Consider the following 20,689-nt stretch of genomic DNA (forward strand, 5'->3'; position numbering starts at 1 on the left):
TGGTAGACTCTCAAACCAAATTATGCAAAATGTGATATGAAATCTGGGTTTTTATTGAGTTTTTATAATGCAAATCTTTTCTCTACTTCATTTGTATGAAATTATCAAAATAACATAAATAGAACCCCACACAGTAACATATATGCATCAATAAAAATAATAAATCAATATTAAATTGAATAAAGCACGCACCATGTATATTCTTTATTTAGGTTTAAAAAAATATACAGAATATCTGGTTGAAGTATCTTCAAGCACTGTAAAAGGTGAAGGAGCTCGGAGTACACCTTTGGATATAATAACTGATGAAGATGGTAAAGTATACATCACTGACTATTGTGTTGTGTTTCCTATCAGTTGGTTAAGCTGGAGTGAAAGTATGTTATAGGGAATAGCTACTCTATTCCCACTGATTAGGGGAGCTCAAAATGGCAGTTGGTATTTAGGGGTGGACAACATTTTTGAGCATGAGAGCTTCACTTAATGGTTTTTTGGGCAGGCTGAGACCTGGAATGGTTGGAATAAGCCACATCACAGAATAGGGTTTCCCCTCCCCCCCACTGCTTCAGAATAGAAGAAAATTGAGATTCAGCAGTTCAATAGATAGGAAAAAAGTGGTTTACAGTAATCATTTTCTTAGAAGAAGAGTTTTTGTAAGGCACAAGCCCAGAGAATTCAATTACTTTCTAAATAACAAGATCCACTTGAAGCCATGCAAGCACCCCCCCCCCCAAAAAAAGTTCAGAATGTATATTCTTGGAAATACATACTGTTCTGGCTGTTAGTCAAAATATTTTACAGATTTCTTCATAGCGGAGCTCATGTTTTCATTTCATGCATAACTAAAGTGATGACCTGCTTTTGGAATATGATAATAATTTATGTGATTTAAAATAAACTTTTGGTCTATTGGAATGATGAAATGCCTATATTTATCAAGAAAATAATAAAACATCTGATCATCTATCACTGGGGGCCAATGGCTATTTTTATTATTATTAATAAAAATATCCCTGATGAATATTTAATCTAATGTTTATGGATCCTGATAATATTTTTACTTATCCTAGTAATTAAAGTATTAATAAAAATAAAATATCCTATAGTTTATAATAACTTGGATCAACTGAATCTAATTTAGGGGATTTTTACTGTTTTTATCTGGAATTTAAGCCCCAGCAGGTATTTTATAGAACTGCATGAGTAATTATTATTAACATTTGTTTATGTCATATAATGAATGCGTATCATTACAGGACACATAAAAGTAAACTGATGCATGCAACATTGAAATCAATCAATAAATGTTTCTGACTATGTGTTAGATTATCCTTGCTTTTTTAATGCAGCTCGTTGGTTGTACTCATTTGTTTTGGACTAATTTGGTTTCTAAGGTTAGACTTGATTTGGGGAATTTATAGTCCCTGGGTTGTATGTAGACCTCTGTTTCAGGAACTTAAAGGAAAAGGTGGTGAGAAAGGGGCAGCAGAAACATTGAGAAAGAAATATACTTCCTCTGACTGACTTCTTTTAATCAATATAAGAAAAGGGGGACTATTTTATTTAAGTCTATATTTAGACACATAATTTTTATGGATGTTATAACATTACTATGTATATTTGAATTCACCTTTTGTAAAGATTTATATGTTACTTTTTCATTCAAAGAATCTATTAAATTACAATTATTTAAATTGTAATTAATTTTACAATTAGATTATTTAAGAAGCACAGAATAACACTAAACCAATATACATTCTAATTTAAAATACTAGTTCTGAATAAAAATATTATATTTTATTATAAGAAAATAAGAAAATCCAATTGTTCTATTCAAAATAACAATAGACAACTGAATTTATTCAGACGATAAGCTCAACTTTTTGGTAATTGTATTATTATAATATCCTTCAATCCTTCAGCCCATAGCTTTCCAAAGGAGGGTTATGCTATTTGTCCTGTTGAAAATGTCATGTATCCAGATTACCTCTGCTCTCCCCAAACTGACATATTGATGTGTGGTTTATAAGGGAATCCCTTTGTGTGGATGGTTGCAAATTGTAATTATTTAGCAGAAACACATAAATTTGGGTTAGGATCAACTGTTTAATCTTATTTCACTTCATGAGTATTCTACATGGTCCATCATATAATAGATTAATATGCTAATCTGGGAGGTTAATCTGGGACTTAATGCATACAGATAGTTTTCTACCACTGAACATAATATATTTTAATATATCTATACATTGTATATATATTGCTGTACTTTCTTACTGTATTACTATAGTTTACACATATATACATTACTTATATCTATGCATTGTATATATATTGCTGTACTTTATTACTGTATTACTATAGTTTACACTAGTTTAGTGTAAACTGTAAGCTGTCATACTGTGCTTGTTTTCAATTGCATGATAGGGTACTAGTCCTCCCTTAGTCATGGAAGTCAAATGGGAGACTTTGGGCCAGTTGTTCTCTCTCAGCCCTAGACTGGGAAGTTGAGAAATATCTGCTAATCTGCCCTAGACAAGCATGGTAGATTACAGTCCATAACCTTCAGTGAAGAAGCCTCCATCTTGTGGTGGATTGGTTCAAGCTGTACACATACACACACACACACACACACACACACACACACACAGTAACACATTAAGAATGGCGTATATAAATTAAAATGGTGCATTTTTATCATTTGTCATTGTAATGCTTATTGGTTTTCACCCTTTACTTCTCAGGGGATATTATTTATATATTTTATATTGATTTGTATCTATAAAATTCATATTTTATTACAAGAAAACAAATTATAATAATATCCTTGGGCTGACCATGAATTACTGTGATACTACTGCTGCTCTATTTTCTCATAAAATATTATTTCTTGTCAAAATCAAAGAAACAGATGATTTGCAACACAATGCAAAATTATTCTTTCTTATTCCCATAATAAAAAAAAACCCAAACAACTTCAAATATAATTACTGTAACTCTAATAATGCAAACACTCAAATTTTAAGATTGTGTCTAATAATGCAAACACTCAAATTTTAAGATTGTGTCTAATAATTGTTGAAGCAATAATTAATTAACACTATATTATATACTTACTTTGCAGCTCCTAGTTCCCCTCCAAGATTGCTCACAGTAAAACAGTTATCTGATGCCATCATGATATTGTCATGGCAACCACCACTGGAGCCAAATGGAATTATCCTCTATTATACAGTTTATATTTGGTAAGATTTTCCTAAATACTAAGATTTCATCTACTGAAAATATATTTCTCCTTAACCTTTTTATTCATATCTTATTCCACATACACGAATATTAGTGAAGAATTTGAAACAATTTATCTTTAACTGAGCTTTAATATAGATAACTAATGTTTTTAGAAATCAGTGCTTGCTAGATTCTTCAAGTATTTTTGGAATCATCAAAACTGATACTGCTAAACCAAATACAGCTTTTAGTAGTTCTCTAGCAGACTACCACCTACTGCTATTGAATGCCACTTAACAGAGTGGATGCTCTTATACATGCTTCATGAACCAGTAGCAAATAACCAACTCACTGCCACTTAATGTGAAGATGGAAAGTAACTGAGAAAATTGCAGCATTTGGTATGTGCAATTAGTTCATGTCATGTCCCAGTCTATAGTTCATATACAATGATGCTGTGAAACTAAACAGCTATGCATTGTTGAGGTCCTGAACTAGTAGCACAAAAATCTTTACCAATCCTTCATGTTGCTTTCTAAGAAGAGTTCCACTCTTAAAATTCAAACTAAAAGTTATGCTAAGCACGTGCATGACCACCGGTCCTGCTAACTTCCCAAGTCCTGCTATGCTGCCTCACTGTGGTGGCGGTGGATGTCCCTGGAATGGATAAGCAAAGAATGCTAGGAATGTACACCAAGAATATAAAATCGCAGCAGGATTACCCAAGGCATGAAGGTCATCTCAGCTGCCCAAGAAAAATAAGGTTCTCAGGAAAGAATTCTGAAGAAATAAAAATTATAAATTGTTAACAAAGAATTTCAAAGAGCTACTAAAAGAGACAAGAAACAGTATTACAACATATAAACACCATAAACTAAGATAATATAGAAAACAAAAAAATGAAAACAACTAAAGAAACTAAAAAAATTCCATTACCAGAAAAACAGCTAACAAAAAGTTAAATAGGGAATAGTGAAGAAAACTTTAAAAAGTTAATAAAAATAGTGAGATAATCAAATTTCGGAATAATCACATTTCAGAATTCCCAAGGTCAACTTTTATAGTGTGGCATACAAATGCCCTTCCAGGAGTATATTACGTTTTTCACAATAGTTCAAGGTTGATATATTCAAAGTTCTTCATAGATTGAAAGATTCCATAAATCATTTTAACTCTTAATTTCCTTCCAAGAACCTGGTTCACCACAGTAATAATATCTAGCCAATAGGGAGCTACCAGAAGACATGTCCATAAAGTCTGCACTGGAGTTCCTTTAAATTTATTACACTAGTCTCCAGCATAGAAAGGATGATAGGCAACCTTTTAAAAATATGTTTGAACTATCCAATAAACCCCCCAAAGAATATTTTGTTGAACCGAGTATTGAAATAATATGAGACATACTTGACATTCATTAAAATTTGAAGCCATTGATTGGGCAAAAGAGGATACTCCAGTTCTCTATTCAAGATTTCTTGTATATTGGCCGAATTTCCCAGGTACGAATGTTAGTTAGCCCATGATAGTGTTATTATTTGTTTAGACTGGTTTGGCTCCTTGGGTATTGTTTGTTTTTAAATGTTGCAAGCCACCCAGAGCCACTATTGGATGGGAGGCTATATAAATTGAATAAATAAATGAATAAATACATTAAAACTTTGTTTTTGCAAATAAATACGTTGTTGGTTTCATCTGAGTGAAGGCACTCCCTGACATACTAAGTGCCTTTGCAATTTTTAATACCATGAGGGATTGGGACATAACAGTTAACATAGCAAGTGTTTTGCTTATTTTACAAAAACTCAAAAATGTTGAAATATTGTTTCTTATTAGTGATTAAGAGTACAAATCTTTTTTTTTAAGTTTGTTTTAAAAAAAAAAAATCAGAAATGTTTAAATGAGAATTGCTACAAAAAAGCTGTTTCTCATAGAGCAAAAAAAAACTTTTTTTTTTTATCCAGTAGGATTCAAATATATCTGAATGCCTTCAGTGCTGGAATGATAACCAATTCTTACTACATGTGGAACAAAGAACTAAATAGAAACACAATGATGCTAAATAGAAACTCTGAAGTTGAATCCACATCAGTAACACATTGGACCTTAGAAATATATAGTTCTTATTTTGCTAATCAGCTCTTTAATTCTCTTTAATGTGCTTGCTTAGGAATATTATGTCAAGAAGTATCAATGTATCTGAACCATCACTAGAAATAACAGATTTAGAATATAACAAGAAATACAGTGTTTATGTAACTGCGAGTACCAGATTTGGTGATGGAAATATAAAAAGTAACACAACAAGCTTCAGAACTTCTGAAGGAGGTAAACATATACGGTTACCTTAATGAAATAAATAATTGAGAATGTACTGATTTAACAGTAGATAATTGTATAATAAGTGCTCTAGAGATAAACATTTCAGTCAGCCAAAACAGTGTATTTATGTATAAAAATAGGATGGGCTACCTTTTGATTAATCAGGGATTGAGTTTAATGTGTTTGTGGAAGTCAAAAGCTTTAATGGTTGGGGATGTTGGAGGTGCAGTTCCAGAAGCACAATCTCTTTGTATCCTTTATCTCTTGGACTATTATGGGCATTAGCAACAAGTGAGGAACCCTCTGTTTTGGCCTTTCTTTATCTCTGCTATAAGGCTCTTTCCTTCAGCTTGCTTGTTATAGGAAGAATAGAGTATGCCTATCCCTTGCTCTGTTCCCCACAGTGAGGATATAAAGGTCACATCCTGCAAGAATCCTAAAGGACCACATCACTTTTTAAGATATGTTCCTTATCCTTTTGGACCTTAAGTCTCTCTCTTAAATATTCTTAATGGGCCTGATTCTACTCAGATCTACTCATTCTATTCTAATGGATATAAATTCTGCTAAACTTGGATCTCCAGTGATAAAGTGGGTAATTCTGGCCAGTTATCTCAATCTTTTTCCTACAGAAGATGGGGCTTTCCTACTTTTGATGAGGAATTGGTGATTTCCTTCTTACTTAATTATTTTATAGATACTTTACATTTAACACTACAGTTTTTACACTTCTTAATTCAAAATAATGGGAAACTGTATTGCCAGTTATCAGTCACATGATCAGAGGCAACTCTAGAGGCTACAGGAAAAGGACTGGGGTCCACATGGAGTCCTGTGGCTGTAGATTTCTGTAAAACACTCTTTCTATAAAGCATGCTCCTTCAGAAGATTGGTCTTCATGCCAGTCAGGTCAAGGGGTAGTTGTTTTAATATATTACTTTTTTCGTGGGAATTTTGAATATTGCCCCTTCATAAAAGGTAGATAAATCTCTGCATACTGAATGAATAATATTTTTCTATCCTTTAAATCTTACAATTGAGTGTAGGCACCATTTGCTACTCATATTTCATCCTTATTTTGAGCTGCTCTTGAAAAGCAGCTTCTAAGAAGCTTGAAATGAATGTGGATACACTGGATTGACATTATGCCCATATTATGGTATTCAGGCTGTTTTTGAAACTGCAGAAGACTTGAGCACTGCTGACCCCAGAGTACTATGATGAAATGCCAGAACTCCAAAATGACAACCATTACTTCCTCCCTACTTCCACATTTTCATTTTCTGGACGGCTTACAGGACATGTGGCAGTTTCATTAATATGTCCTTACAGGGGTTATAGCAATTTTTCCTCTGAATGTTTGGGACAATACACTTCATTTTGGTACTTAGCCACTTCAGTTCAAAGACAGTCAGAATGCCTTATAAGCAGTTCATGCCATTTTGTTACTTGTGCTTTGTCCAATCTAATGCAAATAGCTATTTTGTTGGGTCTTGTATATTAGTATATGTATGAATGAATGAATGAATGAATGAATGAATGAATGAATGAATGAATGAATGAATGAATGATAAATTGTTAAACAGTTTCATTTCATTAATTTTTACCAGAGTTATCTGTCAACCTCAATTGTACCACTCTCATCTCAGTAATTCTGACTTGGTCTGATCACTAAACAATGTTTAATGATGCATTATTGTGCTCCTTTCCAAACCACAAAACACAATAGAAAGCAAAGAGTGTCAGGAAATATATTATTATAATAGCAGCTCTTTGTATTGCCAGAGGCAAAGGTTGGGTTCCATTAAGGATCAGCAGAAAAGAAGGATTTTAGCAATGAAATCCATTTCCGAAACATTTTCTGGGCACAAAAACAAAAACAAAAACCTGTTTTGTACAGTTGATAAATGTTTACATTTTTTTAGCTCCAGGTGATCCACCTAAAAACATGTGGTATAAAAATCTCACTTCTTCATCTGTAAGGATATTTTGGGATCCTCCTCAAAAACCCAATGGTATCATACAGTTTTATTCAGTTTACTACAAAAATGATTCTGACACTCATGTACAGGTATATCCACTTTTTAATTTTCTCTGAAAGTGTTTGAAAATATTAAAATCTATATTTTTTTTTACCTATACTTCATCCCCAGATAGTTCTGAGCATTAGTATTAAGTGAAAGAAAGAGTTAGAGTTTTATGGGCTTGAACACAGAAAGTGAGGGTGATGCATGCTCTGAAAATGATTCAGAACACTTGCTTAGAACTTGCATGAGTATAGCATCTTGCTGCTATTCCTTATTGCAGCCTGCTTTTTTTCTGGCTTCTGAACAAGCCTGGAAAAAATGTTCTCTGCTGCATCATGTTATTTATTTGTCATGGTCCTACTTAGTTTTATTAGTTTGGTTATTACTTGTTATTTTATTATATTTAATTATTAGCTATGTTTATCATATTTTTTAATGTATACAGAAAACAAAAGTAAATAAGGAATAATCTGCAATCTCCATTTAATGTTCTGTTTGAAGCTGAAGGTGTACATAGCTTGCATGATCAAGGTCAGGCTCTCTCCACCTTCAGATGGAGAATGCATACAAGTCAAATTATTCAAGCTTTGCAAAAGATTATGTGAATTAAGTGTAGTCAGATAAAGTGAATATAATTATTTCTTCCTCACCAACATCCAGATGACCGGTTATCTAATCATCATCATCATCATCTTGCATCTAGAAGTTAATCTTCTCTTTGTGCTATGATAATTTGTTTTTTGTTTATGTACCATAAATGTTTGTACTACATAATGCTCATTTATGTATACCACATAGTCATAGGAGAAAGAATATAGGTTATATAGAAATATTAATTTTAATTTAATCACTTTTCCTAATATTTTCTGTCTAGAATTTTACCGGTTCCACAATTGACAGCAGTGCTGATAATACAACTTTATCTATAGTATTAAATGATTTAGCAAAATGGAGCCACTACACACTTTGGTTAACTGCAAACACAGCCCTTGGAAATGGAAACCAAACCAGTGAAATAATGCAGCTATACACAGACCAAGATAGTATGTAAAAAGTTTATATTGTTTGTACAAACCCTATATTTAATTCTTTATATACTCATCTGTAAGCCCTTTTGTGGGAAGGGAACCTAAAACTTTAACATCTGTTGAAGTTCAATATGGTCTAAGCCATCTGATCACCAGAATTATGCAGTATAACTTTTATTAGGTTTTGCTACTATGCATTAAATGTGAGGGATTAGATATAATTTATAAAAATAGTAATTTTTAAAAACAATGTCTTGAGTGACACTTACCCTACACATGATGTGAAAGTCCCATGAATAACATGGACTTACTTTTATGTATAATGCTTCTCATCAACTGCATTTATCATTATTGAGGATAGAGACATTGTACATGCAGATAACATTTTTTTAAATCATTTCCTATAGTACCTGATGGACCCGTTGATCAGCTGGCCTATCAGAACATTTCTTCCACTGTAGTAAATGTAAGCTGGGTCCCACCAATGCAGCCCAATGGACTCGTCTTCTATAATGTTTCACTGACAATGAAGGATACTCAAATAAATCATGAGATTTGGTCACTTGTTCTATATGATACAAACATAATTTTTAATAAGCTGGAAAAATATACCAGTTATCTTCTAAACATTACTCCAGCAACAGAAAAAGGATCATCTGAAATGTACACTTCAAGTTTATACATAAGAACTGAAGAAGATGGTATGTTATCTGTATAGCTTTGTTTTTAAATATAGGATTATTCAGGCATAAACTATATGTATACAGCTTGTATAACTTAGATCATATTTGTGTAGCCTATGACTTGTGTTACTCAATTTTTTTTTTTCTCTAAAACAGTACTTCCATATGTATTGGCTTTTTATTTTTTTAAATTGGATTGAGTTGATAGACAAAAATCCTTTTGCTTTTCTTCAGGCTTAATAAATCTGTACTATACTTGATATAGCCAAAAGGCCATATACTGGAATGATACATTCCAGCAGGTTGGTATGTAATTAAAAAACACATTTACATATTTAACCATATTACTCTTCCTAAAACTATAATAACTAACTGATGAATGTAAGATAAAAACAGGATGGCTGGAGGCAAGTCTATGCCATATACATACATGTCCTTCCCAGCATTTTATACTTCAAGCACCATGAAGCTCACAGCCTACCTTTTAAAAAGTTTTTCTGAGATGTCCAATAAAAATGAAAAATGTTATTTAGTATTATCTTAATATATGAAACATACTATTTTTAAGACTCTTAACCACTGATTTATTAATATGGGTATTCCAACCCTTTCTTCCAAAATTCTTGCAATTAATTAATATCAGAACCTTTAAGTAGCTAGGCATCCACTTTCAAACATCTACTCACTGGATCAGTCAATCAAAGGACCTTCTTATACTGTAGGACATCCTTTGCAATCATCAATTTCTCATGTCAGCATAGTAACTATGAACCAGCAGCCATCAAAATGTTCAAGGCTAAAGTACTGGGCTCAATACTACATGGTGCCCAGTTATGTATATATAAGGATGCTTCTAGGTTAGAAGCTATGCAATCCAAAATTTTAAAGGCTATAATCCTATATAAATCCTTATTCCACCCTTATTCCCTTATCCAGCTGGAAATAGGCTGCATCTCCTTAGGGGCCCACCTGACACTTTGTCACCTCAGAAACTGGTTGAAGCAAATTCTTTGGGAACATCTTTGGTCCATGCCACCTAACTAGAAGGGTTTGAATCTTCCTTAAGAAAACAGTTCAATCTTAATCTGGTTTACTGTGGCTTTTCATTTCCAGCATGAATTGATTTCATCCCTGATAAAGCTATAGTTACCCTTCAGTGGAGGATCTGAGACCTAGATCTTCAGACTGATAGCTCAATAACCATCCTTTCCCACTTTATTCCCAGATATTTTTATAACATTTCTTGCACTTCACATAGGAGACTCTTCACATTGGCCTGAATCAGCAAATTACCTATAATGGCAAGAATTTGCCTCTCTCTGTTGGTCAATCCTTTTATCTGTAAAAGAAAAAGAGAAAAGAGATGCTTGTAGCACCAGTGGAGGAAGGCCAAAAGTGAACTTGAACAAATATGGGAAGGAGATCATGTTTGAGCTTTATTTCATGGTAATAAGGGAGGTGAAGTATAAGTACTTCTCCACTTTTACTGTGCTGGCAGGATGGAGTCCAGCAACCTTGTTTACATGCCCCATTCCCTTCTCTTCTGATTATGGAGAGACAGGAAGTTCTACCTACAAGCTGTTATGAGGTATTTATGCAATCTTTTGTCAATAAAATAGCATATATGGTCTCAACTCCACAACAGCAAGATCTGAAAAAGTGACAAAAGTAATACTTTATTATGTCATCAAGGATTTGTTTTGACCTGTTGATTTTGAGAAGTGGATAGGATGCTTAATTGCTGGTGTGCCAGTTGTGGTCCTTCCTGGAGGGAGAGGTCTTGGCAATAGTATCTCATGTCTTTATTGCCTCAAGGATAGACTACTGCAATGCACTTAAATAGAATAAATATAAGTTTATTTATTTGATTTAATGTGATGTTATTTATTTGATTTAATGTGATTGTTATTTGTAAATAGCTGGGAGACTTATTGTAGCATATAAACATAAATAAATATCCTATCACTCCAAACATTCCAAACAGAAAAAAAGACTGGGATTATTCCAATGTGTAGATTTATCATTGTAAATAAGAATCAAAATAATACTTGTATCTCAACAACTTCTAAATATGCCTTTCAGCCTTAATGTTGGAAATATGTAATTTTTTTTACTAAAAATGAACTGTGTTCATGATACTAATAATAGTGTCAGTGGTGAGTTTTGGACGTAATTACTTAGATTCCATAGAGAAATAGAGGACAAAATATATGCCCAGGATAAACCTGAAAAACAAGTTGAAACCCCCATCATAGAATGATAAGCAACATTTAAATAAATAAAATGTATCCTCCCAATAAAAAGGTTCTTAATATTTTGCCAATATCCTTGCAATATTTCTGAGTATGTGTATTAGGAAGTATAGAACATTCACAATTATCAATACAACAGAATCAGAAACAAGATTCATTTTAAATCTCAAAATCAAGACTTTTTGATGAGAACAGTTTTGCATATCTAGCATATAAATTTAATAAAAAATGTTCAGGAAAATGTATTATTACATTATTCAGGTTTTTTTAAAATACGCAAAATAGATCTCAGTCTTACATACATTACTTGAAAGTAAATACATTATCTTTGACCTTACTGGATGACCTTAGACCAGTCACTATTTTTCAGCCCAACCTATTTCACAAAGTTGTTACGGGGAAACAATTGGAAGAAGGAATGAACCTTGATTTTCCAAGAGAAACATGGGATATACACCAAATGAATGAATAAATGAATGAATGAAAACAGTAGAGCTTACTTCAAAGTAAATATATATAGCACCAGGCAACAATTTATATAACATGCAGTTTCATATCTTTGTTTTTCTGATACTGCATTCAAGGTTAATTACATTGTTCAGCTCTTTTGTACTGAAATGCTGAATTTTAAAAATCATTGTAATGTTATTGTCTATGTACATATATTGTTACTTTAAACAGCTTTTATAAGTTGTTAAATAAAAAATGGCAAATTGTTACTTTAAGATGCTTTGTAATTTTGCGCTAGGATTATTAAAGAAAATGAATATATACACATATATGCAGATACTTCACTTATATTTCAGGTTAATGTTTGCTTCTCCCATTTTATGTTTCTTCCCTGATTATCTGACACAGTTCCAGACTCTGCACCTATCTTGAAAACTTACAAAAACCTTTCATCTACCTCAGTGATGTTATCTTGGGATCCTCCGTATGGGCCAAATGGCATTATAAGAAGCTATGACTTAAAGCTGCAAGGGCCAGGAAAAAATGTTTCTTTCACTACTTCCAATAATTCAATTATTTTAGAAGAACTTTTGCCATTTACCCTATACAGATTTTTTGCATCTGCCAGAACTGTAAAAGGACCTGGCCCATATGCTACACTTATGTTCTCTACAGATGAGTCAGGTGAGTAATTTTTAAGGTTGCAGAATAATCAATGAAACCAACGTATATAAGACTTCAAGATGATTCCTTGGTCATGATATTAGTATCTTATTGGTCGTTAACTAAACGAGAGTTATTTAGAACAACTGAGATCTGAAGCTTGGTATGCATGGCTGCTATGAAATCATCCAGCAGGTCAAAATGCTGTCAGAAATATTTACATCCTGTTTTTCTAATAAGTTAAGGGGACATGTGTGAGATGCTATATCAGCCCATTTTATCCACAGTGGAATCTTTAAGCTGAGACATGGTGGTCCAGTAAGATAAGTAGGGATTTTCACCTTGATATCTATGCACCTTTTTCTCTTTATCTGCAATATCACTTCAGAGCAATTTTGCAGGTCAGCTGCAACACAGCATGACAACCTCTGTCAGCAAGAAACAGCCTTACCTAGATGTTTCCTAGCTTTCAGCTACTGTTTTTTAAAAGGAGCTAACTACATTAAATATTTCCATCCATTCACGTGGGATCTTCTGCAGCTTCTTCCTGAGAAGCTTACAATATCATAAATTGGAAAAGAGAGGAATTATTTTTAGAAAATGAAAATAATGAGCAAGACCCTGAGATTACACAAACCACCGGGTTGTTACACAAAGTCTCTGTGAAAGTATTTATTTGTTTGTACTTAAGAGTATTAATCTGGACAAAACAGCGCATGGACAGATTTCATGCAGCTATACTTCACTAATGCAATTGCAATTATTCTCATAGTTATATTAGCTTCTAGAGCTACTGTTTTGATATTTTGCACTTTGGTTCTACTATTCATTATTAAGATATTCCCAGAAAGATCTGTAAAACAGACAAATAAAAATCCTCGTTTGTAGTGTTATATTCATTGGCTTAAAGATCATATAAGAAAATATCATTGTAATATGATAGCAGACAGTGAGAATTTCCTATATTGGTAAACACTCCTAAATATTGTTTTTATTCCTGTAGTATTATTATTATTATTTCCTATGCTTTGGAAAAATATACAGTATTCTATTTTCTATATAGATAGACTTAATAGAGAAGGATTTATACATTTTTCAGTTCTTCCCCTAGGTAAGATATTATGGATCAAGCTACATAGCTTCTCTTTTAATATTCCTAGACATACTTGCCAGCATTTACAGTATATCTTGCTGGTATTATACTTTTGCAGTGATAATTAATTTTAAGGAAATTCTGAACAGTCTTTGGATTCAATAATGGTGAGATTGAATAAGTAAACATTGTATAAACAATGTGCTCAGATGTTGACTGTGGTTTTTCTGTGGCTATGGTCTGCATATATTAGTTATGTTCTGTAACATATGCTAAATGTGGATTGCCCATGAAAGCTTCAGCTTTTGCAAATCATTACTGCAAAAATCTGTTTTTAGAGAAAGTGTTGGGATCATGTGATCCCTTTATTACATCAGTTACACTGGTTGCAACCACAATTCTGAATACACTATAAGGATATGCTAGTAATTTCTTTGAAGCTAAAATGTGATAGGCTATCTGTAGGAACATCCCCTACTTTGAAATCTATTCTTCCTTTAAGATCAGACACTTGCATACACTTAGCTAATTGTTGAGGAATGTAGTACCCAAAGAGGTTAGGTTATTTTTCGATCTGTAGAAATTACATTCTTTTCTAATATTGCATGGCATATTTTATTTTGATTGACATGTTGGATTTTTTGGATTTCTTTTTTATGTTAGTTTTAATTTGGTAATTGCATTCTAATTATGGATTACAGTTGTGTATCTGTTTTTGTATTTTGTAAGTTGCTTTGAGAATTTGTTCGAGAAAGCAGGTCTTAATTTTTCTATAATCTTGAGTATAATCTTGTATGGCCTTTACTGTTAGATAGCGTGTCATAGCAATTCTTTTAAAAAAGCTATTTGCTTTCATTTTAAGATTTAGCTGAGTGATTCTGTAGAACTGCTTTTCTTTAGAAATAACATGTAGTAGATCTTACAATTCCACATTACTGTTTAGACATTGTCAGGACAGTATCCGTTCATAAGGAAGAAGAGGAGCTAATACCTCTGCAGAAACAAGACTTGTAGCAGGCTGAGGAATCTGGAGAGACAGAGACAAATGTTTCTAGAGCATAAACAGTTGGGGATGAAGAGTTGCTAGAATCTGAATCCCATCCTGTTCTTCAAGAACAAAGCCTTTAAGTTCAAGGGTTTATTATGCAATGAGTGATTGAAAGTAAGGGCTGGCAGAGACAGGACTGCCTCAGCTGACTAATCAGCAGCACCTAAGGGAAACATCCAGTCTGGCAGATGTAAGCCAACTCCTAGTGTTGTGTGTAACTACCCTCCTTATCTCTGTCTCTGAATTGTGTACTGGATCCCTGTACCTTTCTATGACCACATCATTTAATCTGCCTCTTGGAAAATCCTGAGGACTTTCACTATGAGTAGCTATAGCTATGCATCTATAAGCAATCACTGGTAACCCTTTCACCTTTTGCCTTTGCCTCCTGAACATTCACCCCATTTTTCACTAATCTATGCTAATACCAGATGTGCCACCAAATCATTTGGGTCCCATCCTTAACCCATCCTGTCCATTCTGGTGGCTCATGAGGAGAAATTAGAAGTTGTTTAAGATTTGTACTTCCTGCTACACCAGGCTTGCTTAAAGTATCTCCTGGACTGGAAGTAATATAGCTAACTTAAGGAAGACACATTGTATGTGCATGGACCTCAGCTGCTCTGTCATTTTCATGCATATTATCTGTAGAAACTAGATCCTGCTTATATTTTCATGGATACTGTCTGTTGAAACCAGATCCTACTTACATACCTAACCTGGCAGAAATAAGCAGACTCATTCCCATTGTTATTTGCAACTGTTCTCCTTGGCTCTATGCCCTATACTTTTATTCTGTGAATTGCATAGGATGAAACCTTGGACCATCCTATGACTTCCTTATCTTATCTACCCATTTACTCACGCACTGAGTAAATCTGAAGAACCCAGTTACAAACCAGTATGAATTTGTAAGCAGTCATTCTGCTTCAGTTTATCTGTATTTGTTAGCTGCTACTCATCTAGAGACTGCTAGCTTGCTGCCAAGGAATATATCAGTCCCCTGGCTATAAAACAGAGTAACAGGATAGATATTTAAACTTCTGAAAAATGTCATTTCTTATATAATTTCTAATAACAATTTGGGAGTATTTATGAAGGAGCACAATATGTCAAAAATTCAAACGTATAACAAGTGTTGGTATTTGTGTGTATAAAGTACTATCACATTGCCTTAATCTGAATGATATTACTTTCACAGTCCCATTGGCACCTCCAGAGAATCTGACAGTTATTAATTACACATACAACTCTGCATGGCTGAAATGGGATCCAAGTCCTAGGCCAAATGGTGTTATTAGAAGATATGTTTTTAACATTTTTGAACACAATAGTCAAGCTACTTTTTACCAGGTATGTTATAATTAACATATTATATTTAAACAGTAAAATTATTAACATATATTAAAAAACCATCAATGCTGTGGGGGGTGATAATCAGAAGATAATTTGTACGGACAAGGAAAAGTCAAAGAGGATTTCTCTCATTCTGGATGAAGCAACTCTGAAATAGGTAAACAGGACAGACACTACGATAGTTGAATCTGTTTCAGTGTTTTGCAGAGATGAACTTAAACTGTTTTTGATGATGAACATTTTTCTTGACATAAAGTGTAAATAATGGAAATAAAGCTTAGAAATGAAAAAAAAAGTGTACTATATATACTTACAGATAAGACAAGAATTTTAGGTGCCAAAATGCACCCAAAAAATTGTGATTGGCTTATTCACAGATGGGCTGAACCACGAGTATATACAGTAATACTTGTTAAAAGTAGCTGTATATTACAGTTGTTAATTAATATTATAATACAAGGATGATGGGGTTATCACCAATTACCTAAGCTGTGAATAATCTTTCCTTTTTCTTTTTCTTTTCATTCATGTATAAGCCCATCTGTGGATAAGCCAACCATCAAGTTTTTAACCAAAATACCTTGAAAAATGAGCCACCCACAGTTAAGTCAATTGTGAAAATTAAAACATACAAACATTTTGAGGGTCAGCTTATCCATGGGTGGCATTTCATGGTATTTTGGTTAAAAATTTGAGGGTCGATTTATCCACGTATGGGTTTATATATGAGTATATAGTAATCTACTTTAACTGCCCAATTTCAGATCACCAAACAATGTTAGGCCATAAAACACTGGATTTTGGTGGCAGGGAGATAGGAAAAACTGCTATCCATAGAACATCAAAAGATTCATCACCTATAAATCCTAAAATACATCATATTGTTCAGGCACCTCAGATAGGAATAACATGTTAAGTTTATAAGAGGCATTCATTGGATTGCAATGCCCATTCTGTGATATAGTCCAACAAGGCAAGGCAAAATTATTCTTAGGTAATAATCTATTTCTGGACAGGTTTTAAAAGAAACTGATAAGAAGCTAACTCAAATTACATTCTAAGCCCATATCTAATTATACGTTTAAGTAACACACAATCAAATCCAAACAGTGCCCTTTTGAACTCCATAGAACAAACAGGCAATCTTTATACATAAAAAAAAAAAGGCGGGGGGGGTTGGATACATATTTCAGAAATTGTAGCATGCAAAAATCATTAGGTAAATGTATAATTTTTCTAAACACTTTGCTTCTGACTTGTGAGATATCATTTGCTTGCAGTAATTTTCAAAGAAACTGCAATATGACTTCTAAATTAGAATTTATGGGGGAAATGCAATGTTGTCCATTTGTGTGTGAATATGGACAATGGCTTCCTGTTCCACTACAGTTGTTAATTAAACTTATAATACAAGGATAATGTGGTTATCATCAGTTACCTAAGCTGTGAATACTCTCCTTTTCTTTTCTTTTTTAAAAATATTTTTATTAAAAGTTTTAAAAAGGAAGGTACAAACTAATATAAAGTAAGAAAGAAAAAAGAAAAAGAAAGAAAGCTAAAAATGCAAGAAAGGAAAAAAAGTAAAAGAGAAATAAACAGAAAGAAAAAAAGATACAAAAATTGGCTTCCGATCTTCTTTACAGCAGTTATAAGTGCTTTATATAAGTTATAAAGTTACCTCTTTCTCTAAAGCTACAACATGTCTCTCTTCTTTCTATAATCTATCCTGTATAAACATCAAAACCATAAATCATAAGTTCATTTTTTTCCCCCACAAAAAGTCCATAAGGGGTTTCCTGTCAGAAATAAATGTAGTTATTGTCTGTTCTCTAATCAAAGAAGTCAATTTGGCCATCTCAGCAAGTTCCATCATCTTCCATTGTAGGTATTGCCGAATCTTTCCATCTTTGTACATACAATAATCTTGCTGCGGTTTGCATGCAAACGGCAGCAATGCATGCTATTCATTAACACAGTATCTCCTTCTTGTAGTTTCAGTATCATTTTCTTTTCTTTTTGTTTTCATAATTTATATGAGAACCATTTCCCTGGTTTATTTACAAACTCAAAGATTTTTTGCTTTGTATAGTTCATTTTTATTTCTCTTACTTAACATTATTCTTACTGTCATTGTAAAAGCTTAATTTGTGGAGAAATACTTATCTTGGAAATTTCTTTAATTCTTCTTCTTTTCTCTTTATCTCATCCAAAAGAACTTGTGTTTTCTCTTGATTCTTCTTTCTGAATTCACAATTACATTGCATGATATAACCTCTGATAAAAGCTTTACTTGCATCCCAATCCATTCTTAAATCAGTACCTTTGTTTAAATTATTTTCAAAAAATTATTTTAATTTTTTTTATAATCTTCCACTATTGCTTCTTTCTGTAACAACATTTCATTTAGTCTCCATGGAACTGGATTTCCTTTATAAACCAAACTCACAGGATTATGATCCGAAAAAGTCTTTGATAATATCTCTACTTTAGAAACCTTAGTAGCCAAATTCTTTGAAGTCTATATCATATCTATTCTTGAAAAGGATCTATGTCTTTCAGAAAAATAGGTGTACTCTCTTGAATTGCCATTTTTCTGTCTCCATATGTCCACAAGCCCTAAATTGTCTATCAAGTCAAAGAAAACTTTTGGTAATTTACCTTGAATTATTTTAATATTTTTCTTAGAAGTTTTATCCAGTTGTGGGGACATTACTCCATTCCGCCATCAAACACCAATTTTCATAAGAGCAACCTATTAGTCTCTCCACAAGTCCTTTACAGAACAGTACTTTATCCTCATTTGGGGCATGAATTCTCAATATCTGTCAGGTTCAGCCCAAAGAACTCCAAGAGACAATGCAAATACAGTTCAGTTGCGTTTATTAGCTACAACCCCCAGACAGAAAATCTCCCCAGACTGGACCCTAGTTCCCAAGCCAGCCAGCCACAACACCATGAATTCCTTAGGGAGGTGCCAGCCTCATCTTCTTGAACTTCCCACGCTCCTGTTGGGGGCTAAGAACACGCTTATTTCCCTGAGTCTGGCCTTCATAAATCCATTCCATCACAATATCAGAGTCTTAATCCCATGCAAATTAACCTCCACCCCAACAAATCTACCATGGTCATCAGTCATTATAAGTTCTGGTTTTAGTTGGGGATTTATATACAAAATAACTCCATTTCTTTGTTTAGTTCCTGCTGAAACAAATTCTTCACCCAAATTTTTATAACTTAAATACTTTATGTCCTTTTTTTCTAATAGGCAAATTATATGTTGTTTTAATTTTTTCAAATAATTAAATATTTTTTCTCTTTTGAGGAGAATTTGCTCCATTTGCTCCACGTTAAGCATTTATAATCCATAATCAAGTCAAAAATTTAGAAAAGTCGATACCTGTAGCATCGTAGTAGTTCAGTATCATCTTGTTCAGTTTCCTGTTGCACCTGCTCAAGTTTTTGTGTCTCATCTGACACCTCCATTTGAAACTCCTCCAATTCCTCTTTAATTTTTTCTAGAAATTCCCTCATCTTCTGGACAGAATTCTGTCAAAACCTCTGCTGTTTAAAAGTAAAAATCACATCTTCCAATTTATCCCATCGAAATGGAATTGTTCTCTGTTTTAATCTCTCAGTCAAAAAGGAATACTCTTTTCTGTTACACAAGACTCTAACAGGAATTTCTTTAAGAACAATTACACCTGTATTATCAATCTTAAATCTTGTATTAAAATGCTGCTGCAAAACTTGATCTCTTATTTTCTTCCTGACAAAGTACACCAAGACATCTCTTGGAACATTTCTTATTCTTGCAAATCTTGTATTTATTCTATATCTATAAATAAACAAACAAACAAACAAATAATAATTTTCTACCTCTATATCCTCTTCATCCCTATCCCAAAAAAATTGCTAAAGCTTCAATAACATTTTCTCTAATATCTTCACCAGAATCCTCTGGAATTGCTCTAAATCTCAAACAAAATTCCTTTTCTCTCAGTTCCAATAGTGTCAAATTATCTAATTCTCTTTCCAGCTCTCTATCCATAACTTTTGTCTTATTCTCCACAATTTCTACTTTGTCATTAATTTGTTTTATATCTCCAGACATTTGTTTTACAGAGCTTTGCATCTTCTTGACTTCTTTTTTTCATCTCCTCTTTCATCTTTACAAGTCTTTGATCCATTCTTTTTTCAAAAGCTATCAATTTTGTATCCATTTAGTCAATTTAGTATCAAGTGATTCATCCCAATTCCTCAAACATTTTCTGAAGTAAATCTGGTGTAATTCCTTTCTATGCAGGTTGCTCTAGAGATCTTCTCCTCCCCTCTGCTGTTTTTGCTGCTTTTCAGGTGGTTGCCATTGTAATATTGTAATCCAAAAGTGAAAGTGTCTCAGTTGCAAGGGAAAGAATAAAAGGAATGCTTTCCCTTTTTTCTGTTTTGTCTTCCTGTGCCCTCAATACTTTCATCTCAAATGGCACTTCATAGTCACGATCGCAGTCTGGCTCATATAACCTTTTGTTTTGTAAAGCCCACCAA

General features: G+C 33.1%; 1 protein-coding gene across 1 annotated transcript in view; it reads left to right on the forward strand.

Annotated features, from left to right (window-relative positions):
- The window catches only part of PTPRQ (protein tyrosine phosphatase receptor type Q), a 123,043-nt gene that overhangs the window by 52,257 nt on the left and 50,097 nt on the right, over positions 1–20,689 (forward strand). Inside the window, exons 34-41 of the mRNA XM_088141850.1 lie at positions 213–314; positions 3,125–3,245; positions 5,396–5,553; positions 7,473–7,618; positions 8,449–8,617; positions 9,010–9,303; positions 12,396–12,671; positions 15,993–16,144. Of these exons, the coding sequence (XP_087997976.1) occupies positions 213–314; positions 3,125–3,245; positions 5,396–5,553; positions 7,473–7,618; positions 8,449–8,617; positions 9,010–9,303; positions 12,396–12,671; positions 15,993–16,144 (1,418 nt within the window). The remainder of the gene's footprint in view (positions 1–212; positions 315–3,124; positions 3,246–5,395; positions 5,554–7,472; positions 7,619–8,448; positions 8,618–9,009; positions 9,304–12,395; positions 12,672–15,992; positions 16,145–20,689) is intronic.

Source organism: Python bivittatus, unplaced genomic scaffold (genome assembly GCF_059951505.1).
Source record: "Python bivittatus isolate LINGU-HERP-01145 unplaced genomic scaffold, Pbiv_v1 ctg000330_np1212, whole genome shotgun sequence".
Lineage (NCBI taxonomy): Eukaryota > Metazoa > Chordata > Lepidosauria > Squamata > Pythonidae > Python > Python bivittatus.